Below are 19,770 nucleotides of genomic sequence, written 5' to 3'. Positions count from 1 at the left end.
TTAAACACGATACTTAGTGCATGTATGTGGTGCAACATTCAGAATGTGCAATGTGTTTTAACCACCATAACATATTACCTTGAATACCTTCCACAAAAAGCTTGCAAGCCGCTTGTAATGCAAAAGTCAAAATGTTCAATAATTAAACTAACATTATAAAATAGCAGCAGCATTGAAGCAAGTTATTAGCAATATATTATTGTGGAGAAAGATGAGACACCTTTAGAACATAATATACAAAGTCCTGATCGTGTTTTAATCAATTAACAACGGTCTATTGCAGTCGTGGGGATGCGGTTTTACAATTTCCTAAAGTTATTTTGTTTACTACTAAATGGGACGAGAAATAGAATGAAAATGTGTCCCATTTTACCCAGCTTAATGTACATAGAAGTTATTCGTACCTGTGTAAATTTTCGACTTATCCGGCGGACGAAACACGAACTTCGAAATATTACTGATAATGTGTGTTCCCACTAGAACTGACCGACCAAAAGCTCGACAGTCAATGCAAGTAATGCTGATTGGTGGACACCAATACTCCACTTCTGGCAGGTCAACGTCCTGTATTAAAAATAAAAATTTAAAAGTGAAAGTTTTAACCTATTTGCGCATTTAATGCTATAACAGGCAGAGGTCCTGTCTTAAAAAAAACTTAAAAAATTGACAAATTTAATCACCTTTGCCTATTTTTGCTTCTGATAAGCCAACTTAGTTTTTGGAAGTATAAAAAGTTAACTGTCAAAATATTAATCTGTTTCGCCATTATAAACCCTTGTCTCTGTAAACGGCCCCAGCATGTAATTTATCGAACATATTAACCACCTGTTTAACCGGTTATTCGACTTATTTTAAACGAGTAAATTTAAAAATTAATCCAGTGCTTGACAAGGGATAACCTCTGCAAAGGTCAAACTAAGATGCCGAGTTTTAGTTGCCCAATTTAAACAATACTCATTTCATATACGTGATTAATTAGCGCTATATATACGTTGTACAGTATAATATAGTAGGGTGGGGGAGATGGGACACATTTTTATACTATATTCTCGTCCTATTTGGTAGTAAACAAAGAAAGTGCAAACAATTATAAAACCGTATCCTCACGACTCCAAATAGCGTTGTTAATCGTTTAAAACACGATCAGGATATTTGGATGTTATGTGCTACAGGTGTCCCATCTTCCCCCACCCTGCTATATAATAATTTTTTGCAAATTGGTACTAAGTAAAGATCATAGGGTTATCTTTTAAACATCCTAATGCTAATATATCAAAAAATTTAAACTGATAACTGTTCCGTAAAATTTGTAATTTTATGGTTTATCGCGCATGTGCAATATCGGGCGAATTTCAATTTATTTTAATGAGACTTTGCGCACGACTGTCGGTTTTTAGCCGTTTCTCAACGAAGGGTTTGAATCTCGTTTGGCATTTGCGTCGATGGACCTCAGGGCAACTATAACGTAAATTGCGATAAGACACCCATAATCAACAAATCAGCACGTCAAAGTTTTAAGAATTTGTCACCTACATATAGTAAGGTGGGGGAAGATGGGACACCTGTAGCACATAGCATCCAAATATCTTGATCGTGTTTTAAACAATTAACAACGGTCTATGGGACTCGTGAGCCGTGAGGATACGATTTTATATTTCTTTCAATTTTCTTTGTTTACTACTAAATGTGACGAGAAATAGAATAAATGAGTATCCCATATTCCCCCATCCTACTTTACCTCGATAAACTTGATCGGCTCCGCGAAATTGGGATTTTTCTTGTAGTTGTTTATGAGACAAGACGAGACGCAGCGACCAGCAATTTCAATGTCTACTCTCGGGCGGTCAACTGAAATCAACTGCACTCTTTTTAAATCCCGCAAACCCCAGAAAAGAACCTGTAAGAAAATACCAAATAAACGTCTGCTGGTGTGTGGGAGTTTTGACCACAGGACGTGGGCGTATTGGAATTATGTTAATTTTTAAAATAACATAATTCTCATAATATGTGTAAAACTTCAGTAGCACAAATAAAATTGTCCTTTTTTGAAAAATAACACAATTTAAATAATATATTTGTAACATTTTATTAGGTAAAATAAATTTAATCAGGTAAAAAAATTCATAATTTTAGCAAGTTACATGGCACCCTCTATAAAAAGGGCGCCACGGGTAATCGAATAAATAAATTATCGTGTATTCGCATCTGGTCGCATATAGGCGGTAAATAATCTCAGCCTAGTTTATACGTAATCCCCCTGTTTTATGAATCACGGTAAACAATATTTTGTAGCTTCGTTCGAGTTAGGGAGAAATGCAGTCGACGTGCTGCATGTTTACTAAACGTCTCAGAATATCGGTTTAATTTCAGCGAGAAAGTTCGATCCGATTAATCAGAACAAGATTAGAGTGTCGGTCCCATCGTATAATAAACATTGTTTTGGGGGAACATATTAATATATATTATAAGTCTGCCGTCAAAAATCCGATGGCCTCGTCTAGAAAGTGAATTTCAGGAAAAAAACGAAAGATTTTGAATTGTGAGTTATGTAACTGCAAAAAAATGTATATTTTGACGCCAAAACTAGCCAAGTCTAACATGTAGTGTAACTCAAGTACGACTATAGACACCTCAAGCAAATTTGGATATTATATTTCATGTTTTACACCATTGTCATACAATGTAACTGAGCGTTGGTTGACACGGTTTGAGTTTAAGAGAAGAGAAGTTACTCGCAAACCGGTTTTATATTCAAGCATACAACGGTATGGTTATTGTGGCACACGCACCGCCGAGATGTCTTCTCTTTGTGGTTTAATGAATCGCCTGTTTCGCATGCGTGCCGTGAAAACAGTCGTAGTTGACGGTTTTATAAATGTACGCTGCTGACCAACGAAGAGACTACATCTCTCAATCTGGTTAATCGAGAAGATTATATGCGGCAACCGGTACTTTCCAGGCAAACTGTAAAATTAAGTAGCTTGATTAAAATATTATTCTTCGATAGTTGATTGTAAGTATTGCGCATATTAATCTGAACGTCGTGCCAGGAGGAGTTGGCCACATCATCAGCAGGCGACGGAGGAAGGGACGCTACGTCGGCGGATACAATCAATTTGCGTAAACATTGCGGCCTCCCAATGCCCAGCTTTTCCGCCGTAGGTTATTTACAAGATTTTCAATTTTGAACGATAAAAGCAGGCGCTTTAGTGAGCTTAAGCACACCTAGTAGACACTTGAGCCCAATAAGCGAGAATGTCAGCTATTTGCAGTCGCGAGTTAGGTTTCGGATTAGGACAGCCGAATACGTAGAACATTGCCAAGTATTTTAGTCCTGCAGCAAACATATTTATTTAAATAAATCAATCCGATTATCAATTTTAGAATGCTCGGACTTTGTTTTGGGCAACTGATGCCAAATACGTGACAGAATGGTAGTTGGATATTTGGTTACAGTTTTAAAACTTGCAGTTGTTTTGTCGACGCTGCCTTCGTTAAAAGCAAACCCAAGGCGCTCATACACTTGCCGGGACTGTTTACTGCAGTGTAATACGCTCGAAAGGGATATGACAAGATGTTATCTTTGTTTGCACGTGTGTGGAAGACAACTGACCGATGTTTTCAACTTCTTCAGCGAGTATCACTGCCAGCCACGGAGGGGCGCTGAGGTAAGACCAAGGTTTATAAACCAAGTCGACTGTTTAGAAAACGTGATCAACTTTATGGTGTTTGCGCATTATAAAGGACATTGTATCCCAAACACCTGCTTATAAAGCAGGGCTTAATCCAAATCGGAATTTTATGCATTTTTTAAATGATACATAGTGTTCGTTTAAAGCGGCTATACGTATAATTTTGTCACGCACACTTCAACCAAAAATTAAACTCGGCCAAAACCATTTTAAAATCTACACAAAGCAGTTTTTACATCCAATAGAATGCAGTTCTTTTATTACTCTTTTGACAAACATTTTTGAAACGTATACGTGTCACCTTATATTGCCTTTTAAATTTATATAACATTCTAGAACCTAATTTAGCGTAGAGCAAAAAAGTGCATACATCCAAACACCTTTTTAAGTCAAAATTTGTTCGTTTTTAGCTACCAGGCCCAACGACACCAACGACAACAACGACAACAACGACAACAACGACAACAACGACAACAACGACAACAACGACACCACCTACACCCACTCCATTACCGGGCACACAACCGGCAGAAGAACTTATACGGCAAAACAGACATTTATTCGTTGACCCGAATCAACTGGCAAACATGACAGCAGTTTTAGACTCGGAAAGTAGAGCTCCTTCACCTAGAAGTCATAGCAGTATATTGCCAGTATGCCCAACAACACGAATGGTATTGACCTTTTTTCATTGAACTACTATAGCGATGTACAAGATGCGACTGTTCTTCCGAATATTAAATCTGTAGTAATCGATAAAACGTACAAGCCAGTTGGCCTCAAAGACGACACGTGTGAAAATTAATATATCGGCCGACTTTAGCAAAGCAAACTATGCGACAAGTGTTTAAAATGTTAGTTTTTAGCGTTCGAATAAACCGCACAAGCCTCATTCCAATTCGTTTGGATAGGCCCTTCTTTAAGACAAAGTAAAGGCTTTAGCATGAAAGAGAGGTACTTGGTACTTGTTTTGCATCGACGAAAATTAGCAAAGCACAAGAATGCGACAGTTTTTTTATATTTCTGTAGCATGAATAAAACAACGCAAATTTCCTATTCGTATGGCCTTTTATGGGCGCATTGTAATTTTAGGTCAGCATATTTAATAAATTTTTGTTAATGCATAAAGACCGCAAAATTTTATATTAAAATTTTGTTTCAGGTGATAACACCGATGTGGGTGGAACACAAGTCCGGTCATTTGGTGACATTGGTTACTCATAACGAACTCGTGCAGTCGTTTTTCGTCGGGGTATGTCGGAACACGACGCCGGAAATAGACGTTCCAAACAGCAGATGCAAAACAGAACAGACGCTGCACAGCGCGATGTTTTGGGTGTCGCGTGCCTGGACGCGGGCTCATCCACACGCAAGGTTTGATGACTGTACCCCGACAAGGCACGATCCGGAAATACTTTGGTGTAAGGATTGGGTCAGGTTAAACGCCGCTTGCTCGTTGTTTATTGCTGGTTCGACCTAGATCCTTGGTATTCAAAGATAGCGAAACAGCCCGCGAAAATTCCGCTGAGAACACAAGGGTGATGCATGGGAAACTCCAGTACGACCGTGGGTGTGTTTATATAACACGGAGAAAGAGGCAGACATGTCAAAACCGTACGATACCGGAACCTTCTAAATTTTAATTGTCGGATATAAACCATTATGCGGGGAAACGAAAAACGCTAAGATTTTGGTAACTGCTACATCGAGCAAAAGTCAGAAAACCGGATCGTCGACTTTCGAAGAAAAGACGATGTGTGCCACACCTGCATAACTATGTAGATAAACATGGCAACAACAGCGGCACAGTATTGCAAGGGGGGTTAACACAATTATAATACCTTATGCAGTAATGAGAGAACGATAGCTTCATTAATGATTTCAAGGTTCGGCGTTAAAGGATTTTCATATTGAACCAAGATTATGGTTGGTTCCCAATTATTTGCAATCATGTAACAGACGTGCAATGACTTCATATTTGAAGGTGAAATTGAAATGATTTTTTTTGATTTGATATGTATGTTACTATAAAGGCCATTCAAAAAATACCGAACAGGGCGACCATTTTTATGTTTAAAAAATTAAATTCAAAATCGTTCCTGGCGTGTGCTAAAGTAACCCAGACGTTTATTTATTGAACGATAATTATTTAAGTAACTTTTTTGATATAAAAAGGTTTATCCGCAATAGTAAAAAAGGCCATAGCAAACGGAATATTCTGCACCATATTTGATCTTATCTTTTAGTTTGAATTGCATTCTTGAAACCTTACCTCCACACGGTGTTTCGCAAGCAAAGGACGTATTCCTTTAGGAACTGTAAACTTGTGGCCTTGGTTAGTTTGTATTGATTCTGTTATTTTCATCGAGTCTTCGTCAGCAGCGGACTTGATCTAAAAATATTATGTTGTTAATTTTTTGTTGTTGTTAATTTTTTTTCAGTACTGTGAATTTAGTTGTTATTCTTTATGATGCTTCCGCATTACGTTCAATTGTTATTTATTTAATTAAATCTTGCCTTTAAAACATTGGTCAGAACATGCTATGAGATATAGTTTGTGTATAGTTATAGCTTAAGTATATACCATGCAGACATAGAGCAATTTTAACGCAAAAAGCCACCTTTCATAAAAAATTACTGTTGGATATGCATTGTTCAACAACATTATACCGTTTACTAATCCGGCAAAACAATTTTTGGCACAAACAAAGAGGAAATTATAAATTAAAAAAACACGTTCAGACGAAGTGCAAATTAAAATAAATTTAGAAGAGCCGCCATTTTTTCAAACGCGCTCTGCTATAAACTTATTACTTTAAGTATTTGTTAGCAGAGCAGAACTCACTCAGTCAATTACATACTCAAATCCAATTAGAAAAACAACTTTTCAATTGTGTTAGCTTTTTGTACAGGTGTGTAGTTAGCACACGGTGGAATAACCCAGAGAGGTATAATGACAATTAACACAACATTCAATGACGTGTGAGGTGACCAAGGTCATCCATGCGGTTATACAAAGTGCAGCAACGTGAGACATTAAATTAGACGGAAATATGCCACCCTTGGCAAACCTCGAAAATATTACGCCGGGATTTTCGCTTTGTCTCTTTCCATCGTGCCAGAAGTACATCGTCCATCTGCTTTTGATCGTACGGGATCTGGAATACTGCTTAGATTAACAAGCCGCCGCTGCAGCCGCAGGGCGCAAGTCGGCCGAGCTTTGACGTCATGACCATTCGAAGTTCACTTGTTTATCAAAGCTTGACGAAGCATTCTTCGAAAATTTCGCAGCCGAAATAGGAAGTAAATCTTGCAGATTAGGTAAAATGATTTCATGAGTCATGGGATTTTAACGAACGGAAACAGTTTCCAAAGTGGGCGCGAGATTTTCGTCAATGGCTATTCAACGTGCGCCAATGACGTACAATAGTAAAAGCAACAAAGTACATCACCTGCAACAGTTCAAATGCGGCTAAAACCTCTCCAGCTTTGGTCATGCCTCTGTAAACTTGAAACCAGTCGAGCTGGGGCGGGAACCTCGGCTCTTCGTATCTCTCACTGCTCATTTTTACCACAGGCTTTGCAATAGTACGGCCTATGTATTCGTTTTTGCCCTGCAAATGCAAAACGCGTCCCTGCATGAGTATACTGCAATGCCACCACAGGCGCGTCTCATATACGTGGTGTAAACTTAAGCAAAACGCCGGGAGTAAACTTGAGTTGTGTTTCAAGCCGGTTTGCCGACCCGATAACATCAACAAACCTGTTTATAAGAATGTAAGCTTGAAATGTCGCACTAGAAATCTATAGGAACAAGTTATAAGCAGGCCCTCTTAACTAATTTAGAAACAAAATTAATAAAAGGGGATATTTTACATAATACTTATTTTATTCGGCCTTTTTGGAGAAATTTCTGTTTTCTGGTTTGCTAAAATTTTATACCAGCTTTATATTTTTATTGAAGTGTCGAATAATAGCTGGCTCTCGATAAGCGTCTTAACATACCACGTTGTCTTGGTCGAATATCTCAACAATGATGATCGGCGGATCGTCTCGAAGTTCTTCCGCCCTCCCATACAATGTAATGTTGGGCATAATGAGTGTCTGGTCCCATGTTGGGCTGAGTGTTTCGTCTATCACCTGTTAACATGAAAATGAGTGATGTAATAAGTTGGGGTAACTTGGTCTATATGTTAATATAGTAGGGTGGGACACCTTTAGCACATAAATTCCAATTATCCTAATCGTGTTTTAAACAGTTAACAACGGTCTATGGGAGTCGTGAAGGTATACGATTTCATAATTATTTGAATATTCTTTGTTTACTACCAAGTGAGACGAGAAAATAGAATGAGATGGTGTCTCATCTTTCTCCACTCTGCTATACAGTTGGTTCAGATAAGATTTTGTCTTCATTTTTTATTATCCTTAACGTTATACATTCAGTCGTAAACAAGGTATATTTACAGAAGTATGGCAATTGTTATCAACACGATTAGGAAACATGGGATATTATGTTTTAACGATATCCATCTTACCCCGAGACCAACTGTAATTTTGTAAGGTAGAAATACCTGTTTGTCAGCATAGCCTTTTGAAATGTAACACCAAAATAAGGTTTGAGATGCATAACGCTTTGTGTTTATTTCAATATAGAGGTGTTTGCATGTTTCAACTTGGTCACTTATTGGATATAGCACCCTGTGCGTCGGGGTAATAGGCCAATTCTAACCTAAATCTCAGATCCTATAGCGTGTCATGCGTCTGTATAACCTCATTTTCGTAGGAAGCATAGTTTCAATGATCACGTGCATTTTTGCCCAATACTGCTACCATACAAGGAACAAAGGCCTCAAAATCACGAAGTTCTGTACTAGTTCTTAAAATGCGCTCTGGAATTCTGCCCACGGGAATACCAAGATTCAATTGACATGTACGATACCGCAGAAATAGGCGTGAGATCTCGAATTAAAGCGCAAATAGCATGTTGCTTATAAACACGCTATAAGCTATGGATATTCAATGCGTTATGTCTGGAAACAGAAAGTATTTGGCGCATAAGTTGTGTTTAAGACCTCCAAAATACATTGTTCTTATTATGTACCTATACGTGATATGGTATCGTGCCAAAAATGGACAAAGTTAAATTAAAAAAGTCAATACACGTTCTGCGTGGGTAAATATAGATTTTATCACGACAACTGATATAGGAGAATGTATACGATTTAATAAGTTGAAATAAAGCAGTAATATTGTCTATGAAAATTAAACAATTACGTTTACAAAATATAGTGTTTAATTTCCGGCCCAAACCGCCAACATAAACGAAAGTACAGTTGCTAAAATTCCGGAAGGGCATATTTCGAAACATTAAAGCGAATATCCTCAAGCGTAAGAAATTTGGCGGAAGCATAACATAGAGTGCGTAGCAGTTGCGGGGTGAATGATTACATGGCAGTGGAGTGGAACTCACAATTGAAAATTATTACGGCTTCGCGTGTTTCAAGTGATTTAAGAGTAAACTACCACTTAAAATGCTTTATACGCAGAATACACAGAACATGGGAAATTTTCAAACCGCATAAAAAATAAACGAAACGAGGTGTGTTCAAATTCTTGTCTATACTTTGTGGCATGGTCAATTTAAAGCTATCGAAGTAACACATTCTTTTTTTATTTTTTTCATTTTTTTATTAGATATATAGTAGGGTGAGGGAAAATAAGAAACCTTTAACACATAATATCGACAAGTTCTGATCGTGTTATAAACAATTAACAACGGTCTATGGAAGTCTTGATCATACGGTTTTATAATTCTTTGAATTTTCATTGTTATCTAACGGGACGGGAAAACGGAAAAAAGTGTCCCATCTTCCCCACCCTATACTATATATATACGTTTATGATTGCGCACCAGGTTTCATATTTGTAATTCAAATTACTATAAACTGCAGTGGAGAAATAGATTACTTACTTGTGTTGTGTCGGTGTGTGTGGAAAATATGACTTTAGCGAACGGATCCGACAGCCCTGTATCATCCGCTGCGATTAAACCTCTTGCTTGGTACATATGGGCACGCAATTCAAACTGTAGACGGTCTTAAATACAAAAATAGACATGACGACATTTTTTGTATTTTTTAATTTTACCTTTTTTTGTTGTAAAATTGCCACGAAAAGAATAAATTCAAATAAATACAAGATTTCCAAAAAAACACAGAAAATACACACCTGGATAATTTAGAAACTTGGGCGGTGCCTTTATAGAAGTTCCTGCTCTCGTTGTTGTGTATCCCTGTGGTAAACCTTTCAGGAAATCGCGTTTGTTTTTGGCCAAGCCAAACCACAAGTAGATGTCAATCTTTGCTTGAATGCTCCAACCAGCTAACCCAAGACTCTTTTTACCGGGCAGCTAAAATAAAATTGTATTTTTTATTTTATAATTTATTTATTGACAATAGTATACAAAGTTAAACAATTGAAAACTTAGTATCCACACAGTAAAAATTCCGGCAAAATGCATGAACATATACGTTATACTTCGCAGTTCTGGTTATAAAGGCAAAACCCGTTCGTTCCGGTGTAATTAACTTATAGAAGTAACAAATCGTTTGATACTTTTAACAAAGAATATTTTGCATCAATAAATATGCATAAAAAATTTGTTCGTTGTGAAAAAGTGAAAATAAATACAATGGCGGACAGGTACATGAAAATAATAAAAAATTATTAGTAAATGATCATTTCTGGAATATGCTCACACATACCCGTAAAAAGATAGTTTGGATTTTTCCGCAGTGTTCTCCGCATTCTTCCTGTCTCACCGAATGCAGGATCTGTCTAGCGGCAATTCTAGCGTAAGCTACGCGCTTATGGCCGCTAAGCATCCAGATAAACACATCAGGTATAGAATGTTGTGGCTGAAAATGCAAACAAATGCTATTATAGTGTGTTGACTATATAGTACTGACTATTCAGGCCATTTTATTGTTTGCCTTTCATATTTACGAATGCACATCGTATTTATGAAAATTATTTTCGCATTACTTTTAAAAATATTTATGAAAAGTATAGTCGGTTTTTAAATACAGTTTGAGGTTAAAAAAATGTTATATTTACATCGTCGCATAAGCCTTTGAACTTTGAATAAAGCGATTTCATTTTCGCCATGTTTTCTTTAAGTGTGCTTGGTTTGACGAAAGTCTTAACTTTCTTTGCTTCTTTGCCAATCCATTCCTTGAAGTTTCAAAAGTCGATTATGTTCAAAAATATTAAATATTACTTAAAGGCAAATGCCAGTAGTGACGTACATAGAATTGTGGAGAAGAAAGTACTATGTGCTATAGAGTGCGTCATTGCCATAATCTTGATAACAGACCGAAAATAAGTTGTTTTGCTACAGCAATGATACCCCGTTATAATAAGGGTTTTGGGTTAGTACGACAATGCATCCAATCGAGCAGTTTCTATAGTGGGAACTGCGTGCGTTGGTTGTTTGTTTTCAAAATATACGAAATCAGTATCATGACATACAAAATGCAGGGACGGGATCGAGGGTATGCGCGCTACATGTGCGTAATTTTTGCACATTGCTGACGCGCTTGCAAAGCCGGTTTTTCTGGGAATTGCGTCGGTTGAGAACGGCATAAAAATGCGAATGCAATAAGAGTCAGATCTAGAATTCATAAACATTATGCGATGAGTCACACCTTAACTTGCGGTTGCAATCAAGTTTCTCGGAACAGATTATTAAGCATGGTATTTGTGTAATCCAAATGCGTCAAAATATTAAAAAAACGCCCGAAAACAAACACTTTACCACTTCACGAAGACACAGCTTATTTCGTTCCCGATCCAAGCGGGTTCTCCCAGCTCCCATTCCGCCTGTACCTTTAACAAGTCTTGTATAAGACGCACAGCCGTTAATTAATTCCTCAGCCACCCCCCTCAGTCTTCGATCCGGTCGTTCGTGACCCGTTTTAATCATTTCTTGGACATCTTGCAAGCCCTCGTCCTACAAAAGCGACGTAGCGGATTAGCGGTTAAACGGGTAATGGAAAAGCATCCATCACAGTCGTTACGCTGAAGGCTTGGCAATTAGTGACAGTAATCTCGTAAAACGGTGACAGTTTAGAACGAAAACTAGATAGTAATCAAAAAAATCAGTTGATAAAACTGTGCAAAAATACCACAGTGTATATCTAACTACTGTTGGAAAATTTCACTCTGATCGGTTTCTGATTAGTCTTTTACAAAGAAAAAAATATTGGTAATTTTTGCTGTTCGGGTTATATAGATGTTTACACACGTACAACCATATACCACAGTACAAAGTACGTCCATTGGTGTTAGTGGTTCGGAAACTCCATCTTACCAGTTTGTCTGCGACTCGATGCATAATATTGGAGTTATATAACCTTCGTTTGTGGTCGTGCCAATAACTGGTAAGGTAGACGCAAGGCTTTTGCTCGAAGAACGGCATGTGGTAGTAGTACCTGAACAAAATTAGCGATGTTTTATTTTTGGAAATCATTTATTTGCCCAAATATTTTTATCTTCTATTTATGACACGTACATGGTACACTCGGTTAACTAAGTCCATTTTAGAACGATAATTTGGTGTGCTATTTTTACTAAATAAAATAAAAGAGCCAGCAGCAATCAAACGGACTTCTAATTTTCCTTCATTTGACTGGAAGCAAATTAAGCGGGATTTTAGTTTGTGTATAATCGCAAATCCACATAACGTGTACATAGTTTATGTAAATCAGTATACTTGTCGTGTGTAAGCGGCTTAACCGGCAGTGTAAGCGGGCGAATATTCGGGTCATCACTCATGCTCCCCTTGAGTAATGACTGGCTCTCGTCATCCGAATCCTCCAGCGAGTCATCACTGTCGTTCCCGTCGCTACGTCGCCGTTTCTGACTCAGGTTCGCCCCGTCAATATCATTACCGTAGTTGCCTGAAACAACCGTGCAAATGTAGTTAGGTTGCCTACGCAATTTTGTGGTTGGTGTCGTATTAATAATGTAGCGGATCTTTGACAGCGTAGAAAGCTGTCTGGAATAGACTTTGGCTCACCTATTGTGACCTCGAACGTGACGGGTTTATCTGCCATGGTGCGGTCAATCATGTTTGCCTCTAGGAAACTGCCAAAGAGGAAAAACTCTTCCATTTTCCCGGCTCCAAGCTGTAAAACACATGAAATTGGAAAGCTGAATGACCGGAGGCAAGGAACTCCTTTAAAACTTAGAACGCTTAATAAACCCTCCGGTCATTGCTAATGAAATAATAGAGTGCTTTGTCATAAATCAAAGCCTGTTTTGCTCTTTTATAGAAAAAGATTGTCTAAACAATATAAGCGTGACTGCGACGGTGCGATTGGTCATGTAAGGGGCATTCCGAAAATAATCGTGCAAAGAAAGCATGTTTGTCTAGAGAAGGCGGCGATGAACGCAGCGATTGTCTTGCGAAAGGTTGACCCAAAATGGCCTAAAGTTTAATAATTCATATCTGTTTTAGGACAATCTCGCAAATTAAACAAGGTACGATTTGATTTTGGCCAGACGGTACGACGTTTATATATAGCATAGTAGGGTGGGGTAAGATGGGACAAGTTCTTATTCGTTATATCGTCTATTTCGGTAGTAAACATAAAATATTTACAGAATTTTATAACCGCATTCTCACCACTCTAAAAGAGCGTTATCAATTGTTAAAACACAAAATTCGGAGATATGAGTTTTAGGTGCCAACAATGTATTACAAGTTATACCATAAAGTACTTATAGTTAACCACACATATATTTTAGTTTATTACACAGTTTGTATTCGCCTATATTCTATAATTTATAATAATATTTGTCAGTCATACCTCCGATAGTGCTGGTATGTATTCGACTTCAACATCTGATGATCCTTGCCCTTCCGATGCGTTTATATTGACCAGTTCCACAGATAATGCCATGAGAAGTCGGGACCTATACAATATATCGTAAAGTGCAGGTTAGAATTAGTATATTGCAAATAAAAGGCAATAAACAACAGAATAAGCATAATAGTAACATTCGTGATAATTCGCATCGGGCACAAGATGTATATATGAAACGAGTGTAGTTTTCCCGCCACGCGAAGATGAAGTAAGTTACATTCAAGTATACTTTGAAAACGGCATTTTGGACTGTAGTTGTGGACAAATATGGGTACACCCACGTTTCGGAGAGCGTTTTAATTTAAAAATCCAATAAACTCGGATCAACCGGCGGTTTGTTGTTCAATAAGTAAGATTACGGTTGATCACCGAGATCAATGTTTAACCGATATTGATACAATCTGCTTGATCTGTTTTGCATCAATCGGGTTTCCACTATAAATCTCGTTTGTACCATCGAACCCGTTATTAAAATATTAGATGCTGACAAAAACGACGGGCACTATACAAAAAATGGTGTCCACACAAATCCGTAAAAAGTTTGGATATAAATTTAATTAGACCAACGTTGCGACACAGATATTCCGTTTCATACACCTCGTGGCCGCTTAAGAGTTACCACGTATGTAACTTATGTTTCTATTTTTTGCATGGCTAATATTTTAAACAACCCATTAATTTACAAAAAAAAGCTGTAACAACAGCCGTTAAGTTTCCTGCAAGAGCAACACAACATGCGTCTTTAAGGGTATATAGCAGCGATGAGCCTTGAACTCATTACAGTTGGGTTAGAGGCAGGCGCGCTTACCACTGTTATTTCAATGTAAAAACAATCTTACCTGAACGCCACTCCTTCGCCGAGTCCTTCGTTTAAGTCCGAATGTTCATTGACCATGGTGTAGTTACGTGGGGATCCGTACATGTTAACGTAAGTTGGACCGAACGTCGGTAGGAACCCTGTATATCATGGTGATTACTAAAGTGTGGGTATAGAAATAATAATACAAACTGCGTTCATGGCAAATTTGCTGCTAGGGCACATTTCCAAAACGATTTGTTCGATTTTCGTTTTGGGGCAGACACGCAATAGACACAAATTAGTTTTCGAAATTAGGATATATATTAGGGTGGGGAAGACGGGACACTTTTGGCACATAATACATTCCGATCTGTAGTAGTATTCCGATCGTGTTTTAAACAATTAACAGCGGTCTATGGGAGTCGTAAAGATACGGTTTTATACTTTTTTAAGTGTTATTTGTTTACTATCAAATGGGATGAGACAGTAGAATGAAATGGTGTCCCGTTTTCCCCAGCCCATTGTATGAATTATGAATAAACACGTTGTATTAACCTCACGTTCAGTGTGGAAACGCCAGACACAATACTTTAATGAATGTAATAGTTTCTGTTGCTTTTATTTTGTACAACATTTTAGTGATTACAACGTCTGCATGCTTTGAGAATGCGTTAAAACACTTTTCAATGATTTTAAGTGTCATTAGTTCACCAAAAGCAAAAACGTGAACATGCAAATTATTGTGGCATGGCTGGATAGTAAAACTACTACTGCTGGCCGGTTAATCAGGGTTACAGAGACGGCATTGGAAAAAGCAATCGCGTTATAACTGCGATTGCACTTCCCATTTGATTATTATGCCTCTACTTTTGCAAGCTTCTAAAAGTTTACCGAAATGTACTGTTCCGTCCACGAGAAAGCATAAAAAACAGAATGGATGTGAAAATAAATCATTAAAACTTTTGATGATTTTAAAAAATAGATCCATTTTGACAGTGAACTTATTGGTGAAGATAAACTGTTTTAACTGGGAAAAGAAATACTTCGTTCTTACCATTTCAAACTTATGAAAACAGTAGAGAAGAGTTGGTTATAAATAGGAAAAGAAAGTGGCACTCGTGAAGGTATGTTTTGTGTGCTCCGGAAAAGAATAAACATATAGTAGGGTGGGGGAAGATGGGACACCTTTAGCACAGAATATTTAAATATCCTGAACGTGTTTTAAACAATAACAACGGTTCATGGAAGTCTAAGGATACGGATCTATATAATTCTTTGAATGTTTTTTGTTTACTACCAAATGCGACGTGAAAATAGAACAAAAAGGTGTCCTATTCCCCCACCCTATTATATTGAATTAAATTACATGTTTATAAGTATTTAGTACTCATACGTATTAAAGTTTTAAAATTATCATTATGTTATAACAATACCTCTGTCTCCAGAATTGGCAATCTTGTCCAGACTTATATACGTTGTACCAATGACTGTGTTGTTCAGATTGTCTTTGTCCCTGATTTGAACTTTGATTCGTTTGCACAAGGGTGGAAATAACTCAGTGAATATGATTTGTTCGTTCCAGCAAGGCTCGTAAGAGTTTTTTCGAACGGATGTTCTGCCCTAAAACAAGAAATAAAGTAATTGTAAAGGCGTACTAGAGAAACAACATCAAGAAACTGTAAGTATAGTGTGCTTTATTGTGTAATAAACAAACTCCAAAAAGTCCATATTTCCCGGCTTGCCTCGTCGTTCAAACGTAGGTTCTAATAATCTAACGCATATTTAAAATAGTTTTGTGTTCATAAAATAATGTTGATATGTTTGCTTGTTCTTGTACCTTTTGGTCACAGAAAGTTATTTCCACAAAAGGGTCGACAAGGTCCTTCGCTTCACCTTGTAGTACTGTCTTCAGTTTCTCTGTTATGCTTGTGTTCATTTTTGGAAGCCCGTCTGCTTGGTATATCTTAAAGATAAACCTTGCTCTCTGCCTTTCCGCCTGCACGCCTTCAGGTAGAAGCAAATTGCTGGAAATTAAATTTAGTTGTACTTTACAAACCTAGAGCATGACTTACTAATATTGTAATGTAACTTAACTTTTAAGGATAAACATACACAAAAAAGGCAGCTTGGGTATCGTATAATGATAAAACAAAATACTCCAACTTATAGACTATATATGCTAGCAATCGTCATTTGAAAATGCTATATAAATAGTGTTACATGTATATGCACTTTACAGTAGAATTTGGGTATTTAGGCGATACCACATCAACGTTAATTACTTTTCAATGTCGTCTTCTTCTTCTTCGTTAACTTTCGATATTTTGATCGTGTCCCCTTTTCCAACAACTGAAACGTCAACCTGTCGAATCAAACAGCTTAGAATAACACATTTTCTCCGTTTCTATGCTCCTAACGCAAACTATGGTTACATATATATGTGAAAATATAAACCACTGAGTTTAGATTTATTATTGTTTAGTAGTATGACAATCGCATTGGTTCATTACGCTGTTCATTTTCTCACCTTTAAATAACCTTTCGGTCCCGTATTTAAATCGTCAGGGTCGGTTAATACCGCCCACTTGCGGCTGAAGCTATGATCAGTATTGGCATATATTGTACCGAGGTCGATTTTAAATTTACCAACTAACGTCCCGCTTCGAAGAAGGTTTCTTGAATGAATAACCTAAACCGTGAAATCTTAATGTTACCAGCATGATAAACATAAATAGACTGTTAATGCCATTTTACTCCAACAATTTTACAAGATTATCTTAGAATAGTCAATGCGCCAGTGCTTAAAGAAAAAACATTGCCAGCAAAGGCAGCTAACACCAACAACTTATATAATACAAATGTTGTTATCTCCCAAACTACTCAATGCATCACCTATAACTTGATTATAAATACGTCAAAAAAAAGCTGCTTTTCAACATAATTGAACACCAATCCCCCACCGATAGTGTAAGGATCTTGTCGAAAACCACTTGTTTTGCAAGCCGATAATCGAACACGAAAACTTCGTTGTAGTATGGACAGTTCGTTGACTCCTTCTGTGTTGTGTACTTTTTGTCTTCTCCAATTTGTACCATCACTACAGGGTCCATGTTCGTTCCACTGAGCTGTCGTGCCTCGATTACGGTGACAGAGACCTGGCGGGTTAATCAAGGTTGGTAAAGGTAAATTGGAAATCTACAATGTACATGGGCAACTAAAACATACGGCCAACCTATATTTATATTCTAATTTACCGTGGTTGAGGTCCGGCAGCGTGACACGCCATGAGATTTTGTTATTTAGACAAGAGTGTAATATTCCTAAAGATGAAGTTAACCGTCGCACTGCGTCATAGTAGTCATATACCATGTGGTATACAAAGTAACTGGCCCTAACCTGGAAGTCTTGCAGTTTTAATGCACCTGATTCGAACCGAGTTTCTGGCTTGGATCTGTGAAACAAGGTTTTAAAATGGGCAAAAAGTTTTTTTGGTGATAACATCTTTTTTTATCTATTTTTTTCGAATTCAGTAGCGAAAATCAAATTATTTCAACAACAAAAAATAGCATTAGAACCAAAACAATAGTCCTTAACATTTTAAAATGGGAAACAAAAAATAACTGTTTTTCGGTACCTTTTGTTAGTAACCGGTTTGTCCATCATTGTCATTGAAACGACTGAGATATTGTCCAATGCGACATTAGATTGGTTAAGTAAGATTCGAGGTTCTCGTGAGGGCGTAGCAGGTTCTAAATGAAACGTAAAATGTGTTTTCACGGTTTGCACTTTGAGCAACGATGTGTAAAATTTGTTTTTCAATGGAAGTTTTAGCTACCTACTTTTATTACACCAAAATTTGTTTATATTAGGAAAATTGTGTAATAAAATATTTTGGCAAACTACGTTAAATTTAATAGAGTTTTATAGCCTCCTACTGCTGTACAGCAAGCACTTTATCTCTATACCGCATAGGCCGTGTCATCATTGAAGTCTTATACGTATTGGCAGTATCGACCAAAAAACATCTCAAGATTTCAAAAGTCGATACCAACCTAAAGCTCCCATGTTCGTGATTACAAGATCTTCATCATCAACAGGTCTTTGCTTGCTCCGGAATCCTCCAAGTATTCCAATGCCTTTCCTGTTAAAATATATTTTGTTGTTATGCTTGTTAAGGACCGGTTTTCAAACATATAGTGTGGTAGGGAAAAAGGGACACCTGTAGCACCTAATGTCCACATATCCTAATCGCGTTTTAAACAATTAACAACGGTCTATGGGGGCCGTGAGGATACGGTTTTGTAATTCTTTGAATTTTCTTTGTTTACTACCAAATGAGACAAGAAAATAGAAAAAAAGGTTTCCCATCTTCCATATTATATAGTAGGGTGAGATAGGATAACATGTTTAATTATTTTCGTTCTATGTGGTGTACACACTTATGTAACCGTACACTAAAAAGGCGTTGTTAATTATTGAAAAACACGATCCGAAAAGTGTGATTAAGGTGCTGACGGTATTCCATCTTACCCTACAGTACTAACTATAAAAAGAAATTATTATACATCGTGAGTAACCATCAAATGAGTGAGACATGCTCGTAACGCAGGTGATTGTGTGTTTTAAAAATGGCTGAACGTTCACGCAGCTCCTGTTAGACGTGATAAAGCCTCGCTCTCGTCGGAACAAATACAACTATAGAGTTTTGTCCCAAAAGAATCAACTACAACATTCAAATGCAAGACCACATCGTTCAGTGGGAACCCATAACACATTTTGGTGTGTCGGATGCAGATGCCAGTGCAAATATACTGCATGTCTATGTATTCCGTAGATACCCGAGTTTCTGTAATTTCTTGTTGTGTTCTAATTCACCGGCAATCTCAACCATTGAACCAAGGTTGCTTTTGTTGGCAGCTGAGGCAGCTTTATGAGCAAGCATTCGGAATTTAATGAGACCTTGCCCGGACGATGGTCGAGCCGGGTTACTGCCATCAGCTTTACTGCTTTCGATGAGGTATATGTTTAAGTTATCCACCAAGTTCGGCAGTGTATGTATATTTGTTCAAACTAGCGTTACATTCATGGGATGTTGGCATGCTGGGCAAACAAAGGCCCTAACCGAGGCAACGAAGCGTTGCGTTTAACAAAGCGATACCTAGGTAATTCTACTTTCGTATTTGCGGAAATTAAATAATTGCCAATTCACAATGTGTAGCTAGTACGCCAAAGCAATAGGTAACTACAGAAACTTGCTTGTGGCTATAACAACAGTAACACGTTAGGAAAGTCGGCTGTTCATTTCGGTCTCGCTTTGATACACGCGAATTGAGATTAACTGAAATCT

General features: G+C 37.5%; 2 protein-coding genes across 3 annotated transcripts in view; one reads left to right on the top strand and one right to left on the bottom strand.

Annotated features, from left to right (window-relative positions):
- Positions 1-19,770, bottom strand: part of LOC100183261 (otoferlin) — a 32,772-nt gene that overhangs the window by 10,606 nt on the left and 2,396 nt on the right. The window contains exons 8-34 of one of the 2 annotated variants that reach the window (XM_026834000.1): positions 19,262-19,426; positions 18,476-18,564; positions 18,058-18,172; positions 17,820-17,874; positions 17,384-17,578; positions 16,951-17,112; positions 16,706-16,785; positions 16,261-16,447; positions 15,857-16,043; positions 15,315-15,323; positions 14,464-14,581; positions 13,568-13,673; positions 12,775-12,883; positions 12,469-12,655; positions 12,067-12,187; positions 11,512-11,706; positions 10,812-10,928; positions 10,460-10,612; positions 9,924-10,104; positions 9,667-9,791; positions 7,698-7,832; positions 7,145-7,306; positions 6,764-6,850; positions 5,965-6,084; positions 1,739-1,897; positions 405-564; positions 79-111 (exon numbers count right to left, since the gene is read on the bottom strand). In XM_026834000.1, coding sequence (XP_026689801.1) covers positions 79-111; positions 405-564; positions 1,739-1,897; positions 5,965-6,084; positions 6,764-6,850; positions 7,145-7,306; positions 7,698-7,832; positions 9,667-9,791; positions 9,924-10,104; positions 10,460-10,612; positions 10,812-10,928; positions 11,512-11,706; positions 12,067-12,187; positions 12,469-12,655; positions 12,775-12,883; positions 13,568-13,673; positions 14,464-14,581; positions 15,315-15,323; positions 15,857-16,043; positions 16,261-16,447; positions 16,706-16,785; positions 16,951-17,112; positions 17,384-17,578; positions 17,820-17,874; positions 18,058-18,172; positions 18,476-18,564; positions 19,262-19,426 — 3,512 coding nt within the window. The remainder of the gene's footprint in view (positions 1-78; positions 112-404; positions 565-1,738; positions 1,898-5,964; positions 6,085-6,763; positions 6,851-7,144; positions 7,307-7,697; positions 7,833-9,666; positions 9,792-9,923; positions 10,105-10,459; positions 10,613-10,811; positions 10,929-11,511; positions 11,707-12,066; positions 12,188-12,468; positions 12,656-12,774; positions 12,884-13,567; positions 13,674-14,463; positions 14,582-15,314; positions 15,324-15,856; positions 16,044-16,260; positions 16,448-16,705; positions 16,786-16,950; positions 17,113-17,383; positions 17,579-17,819; positions 17,875-18,057; positions 18,173-18,475; positions 18,565-19,261; positions 19,427-19,770) is intronic. The other variant, XM_018811788.2, reaches the window with a different exon arrangement.
- On the top strand, positions 2,198-6,245 carry LOC108949472. The gene is made up of 3 exons (XM_018811796.2): positions 2,198-3,668; positions 4,103-4,366; positions 4,855-6,245. The coding sequence occupies exons 1-3, from the start codon at positions 3,432-3,434 to the stop codon at positions 5,170-5,172; spliced, it is 819 nt and encodes a 272-aa protein (XP_018667341.1). The 5' UTR covers positions 2,198-3,431; the 3' UTR covers positions 5,173-6,245.

This window comes from Ciona intestinalis, chromosome 4, assembly GCF_000224145.3.
Source record: "Ciona intestinalis chromosome 4, KH, whole genome shotgun sequence".
Classification (NCBI taxonomy): Eukaryota; Metazoa; Chordata; class Ascidiacea; order Phlebobranchia; family Cionidae; genus Ciona; species Ciona intestinalis.
This window is presented reverse-complemented; position numbering and strand designations above follow the sequence as displayed.